The sequence below is a fragment of the Antedon mediterranea genome, chromosome 10 (assembly GCF_964355755.1).
Source record: "Antedon mediterranea chromosome 10, ecAntMedi1.1, whole genome shotgun sequence".
Taxonomy (NCBI): domain Eukaryota; kingdom Metazoa; phylum Echinodermata; class Crinoidea; order Comatulida; family Antedonidae; genus Antedon; species Antedon mediterranea.
In genome coordinates, this window is record NC_092679.1 from 13,611,171 (window position 1) to 13,623,899 (window position 12,729).

General features: G+C 33.6%; 1 protein-coding gene across 1 annotated transcript; it reads left to right on the forward strand.

Moving 5' to 3' along the window:
* Positions 1-280: 280 nt before the first annotated feature.
* On the forward strand, positions 281-12,729 carry LOC140060808 (BRISC and BRCA1-A complex member 2-like). Its single transcript, XM_072107157.1, has 11 exons — positions 281-527; positions 5,812-5,891; positions 6,071-6,168; positions 7,096-7,290; positions 7,926-8,000; positions 8,429-8,529; positions 8,776-8,875; positions 9,346-9,416; positions 9,618-9,700; positions 11,930-12,083; positions 12,322-12,729. Exons 1-11 carry the CDS (start codon positions 403-405, stop codon positions 12,401-12,403), a joined length of 1,164 nt encoding a protein of 387 aa, XP_071963258.1. The 5' UTR covers positions 281-402; the 3' UTR covers positions 12,404-12,729.

The following is a 12,729-nucleotide window of genomic DNA, read 5'->3' on the forward strand; positions in this document are numbered from 1 at the left end:
AAAAAGAAACCGTTTCGGTGCTGTTTTGGTATGGTACGCCTTTATTGCATTTCATGCCATTTTGCATAAATAGTGGCATATCTAAGGAATGGTAATAATTATTTACTAATATAAATTATTAAATACACACATTAGTCATATTATCTTTCTTTTGTTTATCGAATTCGACTTATTCTTTCGCGTGGTTACTGTAAATCGGTTATTTTGTAACTAAACTCTGATCACGGTACCAAAAACGTCCTTCATCCATAGTCTACTATTTGTACTAGTATGACGGGAGGATCGAGGGAGAGTAGGAAGAAGGTGTTTTGCCCTTCTGCCGCGGTTATTAGAGTACTCAACCACTTGTAACAGTCCGCCGAACCTACTAGCTACATGTCTGTAGGCCTAGCATAAATTAAGATGTCGACAGATGTCTCAGCACGACTACATCCCAATTTTCTCCGATACATAGAGGCTATTTTAACAAATGGACACCACCTTGGTGTGATAGGAGGTCCCGTCCGATTTGGAGAACCTTCATCTGGGTAACTTGTAAGATAAGATTAGGCCTAGCCTAGGCCTAGGCCTAGCTAGTAGGAGGCTAGGCAGCCTACCAGGCATAGCCTCTAGTAGGCCTATAGTAGGCTAGGCCCTACCTATGCCTATAGTAGGCTAGGCCTATAGGCCTATTTTTTAGGGCCTCCTCTAGGCCTAGTACTGCCTAGCTCTAGGCCTAATGATAAGAAGTATAAAAAGACGGTCATCCAGACCATGTGCTTACTCAATATAATTACCGTTTATGTCATTTACGAACATAAAAATGCATTGAAGAAAAAATATTGTTGTTTTTCCATTCTAATAGCATCATTCTGATATAATTTTACTGATTGGGGGATCGAATTAACAGCAAAAAAAGTAAAACATAAAATAAATTGAATTGTTTTATTTTACAAACCAAGTCTGCTACTGAATCCAAACTACTGATATTCTTTATTCACTCATTTTTATTAATTAGGCGGCAAAGTGCAGGGAAACAAGAATTTCTGTATCTTTTCGTTCTGCAGAAAAACTCGCTGAGATTTTCACTGTTTCTAAAAACCCTTCCACATGTGGCCGCTCTACTTTTGGTTAATGCATTGGGCAAACAAAATGTTGCATGTAGATGGTGCAGACATGATTTAAAGGGTCCTTTTATAATGTGAAATATTATTGGGTTCTTTCAGATTATAAATAATTGATACATTGTTGTTATTTGATCATTTTACAATCGTTAACCTTTTGATTTTCAGTGTATGAGACTACATTAAATAAATGTAAATTCGAATTTTTTAGACTGACGAAAACAGAATAAACGGTTATTTTTAGATATTATTCTTTAGAACAAAGCCATCATTCGATGATTGACGTCTGTATATAATAGTAATTTGGCTATTGTATTCCCAATAAAGACTTTTAAGTCTTAAAAGTTGGTCAATAGAACAATACGGGGTGGGGTGTTGAAAATGAAAACAAAAAGACGAACAAACCAAACAAGAAAGCATGACATGCAGTATGTTGGTTAGAACGGGAGAAAAGTTTATTTTTTCATTTTTATATTCTTGAAGTAATTAAAATACCCCCATTTTCTCATGAAGAATGAATCGTAATCTTATTTATATTGCATAAATATTAGCAAATAATAATGTATTATCTGTTCTTGTTTTCTGTTTATAAATAGCCTATAAACTCTTAAAATACCTTGGTATGGTCTCAATAAAATTTGAATGATAACCCTATGTATGTATGGAAAGCAGAAACATCTTAACGCATGAGGCAAATACGATCAATCCGTTATACATTTTTATTTCAAATATACATATCTTTTTATTGTCAAACACTTGTAAAAAGTCTAAATACATTTAATGACCAGAATAATATAGACCTGTTGAATAATATACAGCTATTAATTAATTAACCAAATAAGAAAACAACCCCTGAAAAAAGACAAGTTAGCTAGGATTTCATTTAGTGCATATCAAAACGTCGAAAATAAAACAAACATAATTATGTTATAAATAAAACAAACATAACTAGAAAGCCACTCCGAGAGTGCATACCTCCGCCTACTGTAAAATTCTATTTCTCCGGTGAAAAAAAAAATATATATATATTTGTGTGTGTCTTAATGCTGTTTGTGATTTAGGCTAATTTCACTACAAGCATGTGTATGCAAGTTTGGTGTAATGGTTATGTAACAAGCCTTTCAATTAACAATAGCTTCAGTTGACTAACAATAGAACAGCAACGCGAGTGAATTTGAAAAGAAAATAGGTTTTTTAAACTACTGGCATCAAAATACGTGCACATTAAATCAAATTATGTTTTAAAATTACAAATCACAAATTATAACTCTTGCCTCTTGTACAAAAATGAAGTTTTTTGGACAAGTAGTTCTCGAGAAAATGCAATTTCAGTATACTTGTTACTTTAAGACTGCTCGCCGGCTTTTGAAAAATTCTGTCCTATCTTTTAACACTAGCCGGTCTGAAAATAATATCATTTTTGTTATTTGTAAAGTTATTAATAAACCAATTTAGTTGATTTTCAATAGGCATGGTCTGAAGGTATATACCTATCTACACCCAAAAATTCAGAACGATAACTTGAAAACTGTAGGCGCTATCGTGCTAACAAACAAACAAACATACAAACATACAAATGAAAGCACTCAGAAACTGAGTGAAGTACTTGGCAAAATATATCCACTGACTCGGAGCATGTCATTTTTTGTTACAAACAATTCCGGCATTGCAACAATGACCTTTCATTCATTCATTCATCTTTTATTTCGGAAAAAAAAAATTCTCCATAGTTCAGTAACAAATGAGTGTACATTATTGCAAATATACGGTAACAAATACATATATATATATATGTATATATATATATATAACTCCAAAGGCAAATTACTGAAAAAAATGACAATGCTGTGGGTAACAGTGGCTGGATCTCAATGGAGATACAAAAATAAAAAGCGAAAAGCTAAATCAAAACGATAAAGTAAACAGCCAGAAAAGTTAGCAGAGCTTTCGGGCAACACTAGCCCTTCATCAGTGCAAGCAATTAGTGTAATACCTATATATATGTAGATATATTAAAAAAAAACAAACCTACGCTACATAGTCACGTGGTTAGAACAATAGCTTCATCCATCTACTATGTAGATTGGATGAAGGAAAAGCAAATTCATGAATACATTTTATGACAATATTGTCTGACCTCCCTAACCTGCACAACATGCCAAACACTACCTTACGTTGTAGTTCGTAGAACGAGCAGATGTGGTTTTCTACAAACATGGTGCTGGCACTGCATGACCTAGGTTTATTAAGGAGCAGGCGTAAGGCATTGTTTAAGCACACCTTTAGTGCTTCCATTGATTTTACATTAAAATTTGCCCACAAAGAAGCACAGTATAAATAAGTTACTACAATATGTTTTAAACAAAAACACTTTATGTTTTTAGAGCATTTTGAGAAAGTTCTACATAGTGTATTAGCTCTAATGCAGCTAAGCTTTGACAATTTCCTGACTGTAGGACAGAATAACATACATACAGATTTTTTCTTGTTATACAATATATCATGCGTTAATGAGTATTTTTCACACTATGAATTAGATGTTGTAAGGCGGAGGCAGATGGTGCAATAAGTACCATATCATCCGCGTAACTAAGGTTGTTTAGTTTTATACCGTGTAATTCGCATCCATTGCGAGACATACTGAGATTGACAATTAAATCATCCATATAAATATTAAAAAGTAAAGGAGACATAACTCCACCTTGTCTAACACCATTGGTAACTGGGAAGTCTCTAGACAATGACTTTCCCCACCGAACATGAAACCTGTGATTGGTATACCAAGACACAAGAACTCTAACTACACATAAGGGGTTCCCCTATTAATCAGTTTCTTGTACGGTGTCCAATGATTAATACGATCAAATGCTTTGGAGGCATCTAAAATACAGGCATAAATCGGGCTACCATTTCCATTATAAAATTCGATTGTCTGTTTGAGAATAAAAATACATGTTTCAGTTGAATGACCATTTTTAAACGCATACTGTCGGTCATTTGATTCGAGTGTATCACCACACATAAATCAAAATAGACTCAAACACTTTAGACATCACGCATGCAAGCGCAATAGGACGGTAGTTGATCTTTACTTGTAATATCCTTTCTAAAATCAAGATTGACCAGAATAATGATGGAGAAGTGTCTTGAAGCTATGCCGATTTGCGGCGCCTTAACCCATGTAGTAAGCTTAACCGCTTGACCAGTCGACTAATGTTTTGGTCCATATCAAAGAATATGTCCATGTTGAAAGAAGACAGAATGCGTGCTATTTGATATATCGTACGGAAGATAGCTTTTGTAACAACCAATATATCAATTTACCTGAGGCTAGCTAGTTGTTGTTGTTCAGAGAGCTAGGTAGGCCTAGTAGTAGAGGGGAACAGACGATCGGGACCACGGATGATCGGGCCCAAGACGATTTGCTGTCCCGATCGTCTGTCTTATGTGTTGTGCCCGATCGTCTTACCAGTTGGTCCTGATCGTCCAGTATTTTCAGAACCACGTTGGGCCCGATCGTCTCACCAGTTGGTCCGGGTGTCCCGATCGTCTTAATAGCGTTGGGCCCGATAGTCTTTTGTGTTATATAAAATAATGTGCCACATTTCATTCCTATTGCTTTAGTGATTTTAATTAAAAAGGTTAGTTAGATTTTTCTGATTTTATCATAATTTTCCCCTAATTAACACTACTGGTTTTAAGAATTTCTTACCAAATACTCTCGATTTATGAATAAATGTGATTGATTTTAATTTTTATTATCAGGGAGGGATTGTTATTATCAGGGTTATTATTGTGTTGTATGTATTCCCGTATTTAATGTATTACTCTATACAGTGTGATATAACTTGACTTCTCTCTCGCAACAAAATTAATAGCACATGCGTGAAACCTGATTCGGTAATATTTTCATATTTTTCTGACTTTAAATCGAATAATTATTTTTAAAAATTTTCCGAGAATGTTTTGGGCCTGATCGTCTTATTCATTGGGCCCGATCGTCTCTTGTCCCGATCGTCTTTCACCATTGATGAGCCCAATCGTCTCACGATTTGGGCCTGATCGTTTTGAAGTGGGCCCGGATCTGGTCTAGTCTTCTTAAACTTATTATGCCCAGTTTTAATTTAGATACGAAACTGCAGTAGTTGAGGTCTCTAGGCCTAGCCAGCCTATCAAGCAGGTTGCTTAGATAGAGGTACAGTAAGACAAGGCTAGAACTATAATAAGTATATGTTATTAACGGTCATGCTAATCTTTGCCAGGTAGGGCCCTGTATCTCTAGGTAGGGGCCGGTATCGCTATGTAGGGTCCCGGTATCGCCTGGTAGGATTTTGATTATGATATAAAATTATGTCAAGTACATTACTGTACGTTATTAGATGCTTTAGTCGTAAATTTAACATATCAATTGTTTTCTACAGACAAAAAGTTAAAATCAGTTAAAATGTTATTAATTCAGTATCACAATAACATTAAATATTATGTTACAGTAGCATGTACTTGACAACATTTTGTATCATAAAAACACACCGGGTGACACCGGGCCCAGCTGGGTGAAGATTAGCATGACCTGAATGTTATATAATTATAAATGTTTATATTTATTTATGCAGACTCTCCTACTTAACTAGGAGGCTAGGCCTAGTTATTGTTAATAATATTTACAAACTTTTTTAATTAATATTAAAATAAATATATCTTTTTTTAGGTGTATATCGAGCAGTCAGAGAAAAAATAATTGTGATCGATTCAAAATTTACATTCCATATGCTGGAACAAATATTTCATGTAAGGCAAATTAATCGTTTAATATTAATGTTTATCTAGGGAATTAAAAAGTTCTGGGTTAAAAACAATGCTCATTTACCAAGAACATTTTTCAAAAGCTGTAAACTATCTAATTATTGCTATTCAAAATGTCCGTCCAAGTCTTTGTAATTTTATTCTAAAAACTCCATTTTTTACAGGGCAAATTATCTTCAATAGTCAAGATGTTTGTGAACCACCCGATTTTATTTTTGGACAAGAGGATGAGGGATTTGAACCAGAGCTAGAAGATATTAAGGTACCGTACAGTTCTGTCGGATGCAAGTTCCTTGATTGATTTTTTCATGTTCATTTGTATGTTCGGAAATGTGAAATTCAGTATCTGAAGTTAAAAAAAATGGAAGGTGGTGGTGGTGGTTTTACAGTAATTATGTACGTGAGGGTGTGTGGCGCAGCGTGTTGGACATTCAACTACTGATCGTGAGATCGAGGTTCGAATCCAACTCTCGCCGCATTGCTTGTATCATTAGGCAAGATACTTTACCTACGTTTGCCTCTCTCCACCCAGGTGTATAAAATGGGTACCCGGTTAGATCAAGACACAACTTTGCGCTGATTACTAGCTGCATTCTGGTAGTATGTTTCCTAGTGTGTTTGATCCAAAAAAATGACTGGGGTAATAATGTTCAGCACATTGAGAGCTTGCTTTGCGCTATATAAGAATGAACTATTATTATTATTATTATTAATTATACCAGGTGAGGTAAATAAATGCAGGGTGTGATGAGATGAGCAGTATTGTGTGGTGGTTATGTAATCCTCTTTCCGTTTCAAAGATGGTTGTATAATTGATATAATATTATAAATTCATTTTTGTGTGAGCTTTTTTGTTAAATTTTAATACAGAAAAAAACAACACATATACATCAAATGTCAGTTTTCCAAATGTGGAAAAACGGGATCATGATTTTAGGCCAGAAGACGAGTCTATCATACAGAAATCTCCCAGCCAAAACGGGAGTGTTGGCATATATGTTATTATTCTTATAGGAATGTGTTCATGTCGGGTCTATCTAGCTTTTTAGCATAGAAAAAAAGTTGTCACGGTTAAACATGCTAATACTAGTTACATTTTTCTGAACAGGTTACCCACCTAAACTTCTATTTCGAAGGTGTTTATTAATATTTTGTTGCAACATTGCAATTTTAAAATTGTTCTCCCCAGAGTCTTGTGAACTGGAATGCAGCCGATGAAAATTCTCTGTTGTATGTTCTGCGAGAAATGATATGTTTGTATCGAGAGCATCAAGAAACATTAATAGTGGAAGTGAATGAGAGATTTATGTTTGAATACACCTCATTAGTGGATACCAAAATATACGCTGACTTTGAGGTACATCGTGGTAGGAAATTACCAGGGGTGAGTAATGCTATCTGTATATAATTCGTTTATAAATACGTTTTTCTTTACAAATACGTACGTCGCAGGATAGATACCGATTCTAAGTGGGACAAGCTATGCGGTCTGTGTAAATTGGCCTTAAAGGCCAATTTTCACTAAGGCGATAACGATCGACAATAAATAGATAAATATGCATTTTTCATACCTGAAACAAAGGAAATTTTAAAAGTTTTCATCCTAGAACTATAGGATAACTATCTATGCTGTCTTTGATAAAAATGATATTTTCACACGTCCAATCAAATGATGTCATGATTAGTAAGAGTAATAATATCGTGACAATACGATTTATTGTTTTTATTGATCATGACGTCATTTGGTTGAATTTAAAAAAACATCATTTTTATCAAAGACAGCATAAATGGTTATACAAAAACTTTTCTAATTTCTTGGTTTTATGCAAGAGAAATGTATGTTTATCTGTTTATCGTCGATTGTTATCGTTCTAGTGTAAATGGGCCTTTAGACTGCAATTAAAATGTAGCTTTAGCTTGGAACAACATTGATAATAATACAAATTAAATGGCCAATATTCATGTGTGAGTCCACTTTTGGTTTAAGCCAAAATTTGTAATGCCTTCTTTCCATTTTAGGCTAGAGATGTACCTGTAAATTTTTTGATACGACTACCAATAAATTTTCAAGATTTACCCGAGTTTATTATCAAGGTAAGTATTATCAGACGATTGGATCACAGACAGTTAGGCCCACCGAATAAGGCAATCAAATTCGTAAGCTTCGATCACTTGTTTCTTAAAAGGATTAACACTTTTTATATGGCGCCCTACAAAGAACTAACTAACAATACTTAGTAAATAATTAAAAAGAAAGTTTTAGGTTGATGTTTAAATAGAGGTGCCGAATTCGCTCCTCTCAAATCGACAGGTAGCGTGTTCCAGATCCGCGGAGCGGTAATAAAAAAAGCATTGTCACCAGCTTTCCGATTAGATCGTGGAACGAAAAGTCGGGTGGGGGATCTTTAGAGGATCGAAGTCGGCACCTGTAATTAAATGTAAGCTGGTCACGGTTAAACTTAATTAAATCAAAAATGTACAAAAGGAACAACATGTTGAATGTGTTTATTCTTTTTTTACAGGAAAATCCTGGTGAGGATACTGCTATACTGCTAGTCAGTTACCAAAACAAAGAAGCAACCAAGATATTTCCACAACTTTACCTATCACCAAGAATTGAAGAGTGAGTACTCCTCCAATAAAAAAAAATATGTGACAATGATATAAACTGTTCTAGTTGGAACATGATGCCATAATATCATTTATGATGTCATAATATCATTTATGATGTCTTAATATCACTTATGATGCCATATTATCATTTATGAGGTCATAGCTCATCAATCAAAGGGCCATTTTTTATTATTAATGATGGAATGACTTCTTAAAATAATTATTGTTAAACATTCAACTTTGAATTCTTTTATAGTGCTCTCGGTGGATCATCCTCACTACGGATTCCTTCATTCCCAGCAGGTTCCTGTTTGCTAGACTACATCCCACATGTTTGTGAATTACTACAGAATATGGTAATTTTTTTCTCAATATGCTATGCCATATCTTTGTATTTGTGTGTTGAGTATTGTTCAGGATAAATACATTGTTCGGTTGTGATATTAACTTTATAATCTTATTATATATATAAAAAGATTTGTGTCATTTCATTGGAGGATTGTGGGTCACATGATATTCAATAACTACTCCATTGGTATATGCGCATAAGACTATATAGGCTATCGACTGATCACATTCGAAAATCAACCATTAGTAGTGTCCGCCATCTATAATTATCCTACTCCGCATCCAAAATTTAGTATTACAGTTTGTCTGGTTTGGTATATAAAACACTCCTATCAAATTTGTTTAATGTGTTGCGAAAAGTTCATACTGTACATAATTTTCCACATCATACAAATAACTATTAGTCTTAGCCAGTTTTTGTTAATAATGTTTGTATAAAAAGTATTTTAAACAATTTATTTTTGTTTGTTCTTCATAGGTGGATCAAATAAGTAAAGGATATCAACGACGAAAAGAATATATTGCGGCCTTCTTAAGTCATTTTGGAAAGTAAGTTTTGCCATCTAATAAAGAATATATTTCAACAAGACAACAATCAATCAATATTTAACCACATGCACATGGTCTGTTTCTATCGAGTATTGTCTTAAAGAATTTGTTTTTTTGCCAGCAGAACCTCATTACGGTTTCAAAAACCCAAATCGATGGCAAGAACTTAAAACGGTTTTAATTTCTAATTTTATTTTTCAGAGCTGTTCTTGAATATGACATGATCACATTCCACAGAATATCATTTTTATTTGAACATTTTGACTTCTTCTGTACAGTACACAGTAAGTTATAAAATGATGGTTTGCATGTTAAATATGTATGTAAATAAAATGTTTGCAGTTAAAAAATCAGTAATTAATTAGCAATATAAGGTGTATTTCAGGAATGAAAATTAGAAAAACACCACATATTTCTATATAATCTCTATATAAATTATGCTTAATACTGAGATAGGCGGACCCAATGCAAAAACTGCGGATCTTTCACAATACCAAGATTTGATAACATTACAGCAGAACACTGGTTCCATGTTTGTCTCTTAGCACAACAAAATAAAGACAATCTTTCAATACGAATTCACTTTGTAGTCACTTCCAAATTAACATTTAAATATTAAATAAATAACACTACTTGTTTCAATAGTAATAACCTATATAGCTGTTAGGATAATTTTAAAACAACTAGATGGCACGCTCGCTTCGCTCGCGTACCATCTAGGTCGTGCCCACAGATGGTTCTCGAATACACAGTATTTCCAGCGAGAAAAAAATGGAGATTTCAAATGTACGTACCGCAGGACTATAATACATTGTCGTTTACAGAAACGAATAAATATACACAATGATTTATGTAGTCAACCAAAATTAGCACCCTGGGAATTACTTCCGAGAGAGAAACAAAATGAGTCAAATTTTTTTATTTGGACTCATTTAAACAAACCCAATTTGTGTTTTGTATGTAACATTAAGGGTTGAGGGATGGGGGAAGAAGATAGGTACAAAGAGGAAACATTTTAAAATATATTCTTATCCACTCAGTAACAAAATATTGTTTTTAATGTTTTATAGGCCTATAAATAATATACCACTAAATACAGTAAAACATTTACGATTTAATACGGTACTTTGTTAAAACTCTCACTGTCATAGTCGATTGAAATAGTAAAGTACATGTAACGATACACCACTACGACGTTTATATATTTTTAAATTGTTAATTAATACAAACGTTGAGAAGCAACTGTCAGTAATAACGTTTATTTATTTGTATATTATATGTTTATAATCTAACAGTAGGGCCTACCCACACTCACAGTAATAAAGTTTATTTGTATATATTTTTATATTACATCTAACAGTACCAACACTCACAGTAAGAAATTTGCGATTCAAATTGCGATCAAAAGTGGTTAATACCTTAACAGTATTGTACAGCATTGCAATACTATTTATGTTTATTCTCCAAGGGGGCCCATAAATCTAAATCTATACCTCTATGGTTAAACCAAATAATTTGGAATGTTTATTTGTATATTATATGTTTATAATCTAACAGTAGGGCCTACCCACACTCACAGTAATAAAGTTTATTTGTATATATTTTTATATTACATCTAACAGTACCAACACTCACAGTAAGAAATTTGCGATTCAAATTGCGATCAAAAGTGGTTTTAACCATTAAAATACCTTAACAGTATTGTACAGCCAGGGAACTCCCTGGTACAGCATTGCAATACTATTTATGTTTATTCTCCAAGGGGGCCCATAAATCTAAATCTATACCTGTATGGTTAAACCAAATAATTTGGAATGTTCCATTCATCACAAATCAATACATTTGTAAAAACGTATATTAAATGTATCAAAATAGTATTTTTTAAAGAAAATCGGCCTGTCTTCAACATTATGATGCTGTACTCGAACTGTTCAACCGGTTTTCAGCTATTAAAAACAATTATCGTAGGAGGAGATAGGAAAATGCGAAGCCTCCTCGCATTTTTGTGGCGGGTATTTTTCAAGATGGACATCCATTAGACAGTGTATACCACGATCGGAAAACACCCCTATTTGGGGCAAATCGTTGAACCTAAATTCGTTTTAATCGTCAATAACTAATTATCTAACTTAATTTAATTAGTAAACAGGGTTACATCAGGTGGTTAAAATCAGTACCGAAAGTACGAACCAACTTTATATACCATCGAGTAAAAATTCTAGAAGTAAGGCGCGATTTACCGAATTTTGCCCTTAGGTAAATTTATATATAGATGCATGACTGTATCTGAATACCGGTGAAAGTTTGTATATAATAAATGCGCCATGTAGAAAAGCTATTTTAAATGATCGTACTTCAAATAAAACACGAGATTATTGCTATTTAAACTAGAAAGCCACTTCGAGAGTGCATACCTTTGCCTACTGTAAAATTCTCTCACATGAAAATTCTGTCCTATCTTTTAACACTAGCAGGTCTGAAAATAATTTTTTGTATATATTCGTTTTCATTAGTTCATTTGCCGACATATTTTCCCAAGGATCAGCCAATATTTAACTTTCAATCAATCTATCATTTTGATGCATACAACAAGCCATACACATCCATAGTCAACAATTATCCATACAGCCCTCGATGGACTGGCAACGAAATGGCGCAAAGAGCCGAGTAAGTTATACTATGTTTATCGTGCTAATTTATTATTTATATATGGGATTTGTATTTGTACCTGATCTCCTGGGAGCTTATACAAGTGACCACCTTATATGCACGTTAAAGCTTGGTTCCCACTATGACGCAATGCCAAGCTGCAACTCATGCGAATTGACAAAGCAATGGATTCTTCAAACTGTTTATTTCATTTCTGATAAGGTACAAGCGTTTTTACATGTATTTATATTTTCAGGATGTTTCTGACGGGTCACATACAAGAGTTTAAAACAGCATCAGTACGAAATGGTAAAAGGAATATTGACCCACTAGGGTGAAACAAACGATCAATCTACCGTTCATCAAATTAATTAAATATTCTAGTTGTATATATCTTATGCTATATATATCTTTCGTTATTTTGTACAACAGTATCTGTAAAAACAATTTAGTTTATCCTACTGGTCATGCATTCCTGGCATGTCAACATGATGTCCACTTCAATCGAAAAGTTCATATACGGTACCTGTGGACGAGTATCGATCAACAGCTTGGATAGCACATGTGAAATGAATGTATTCTAAATTCCATTTTTATTATTTATTTGTTTATTACAATATAAAGAACATCATAAGAGACTATTGTATATACTATAAATAAAAAT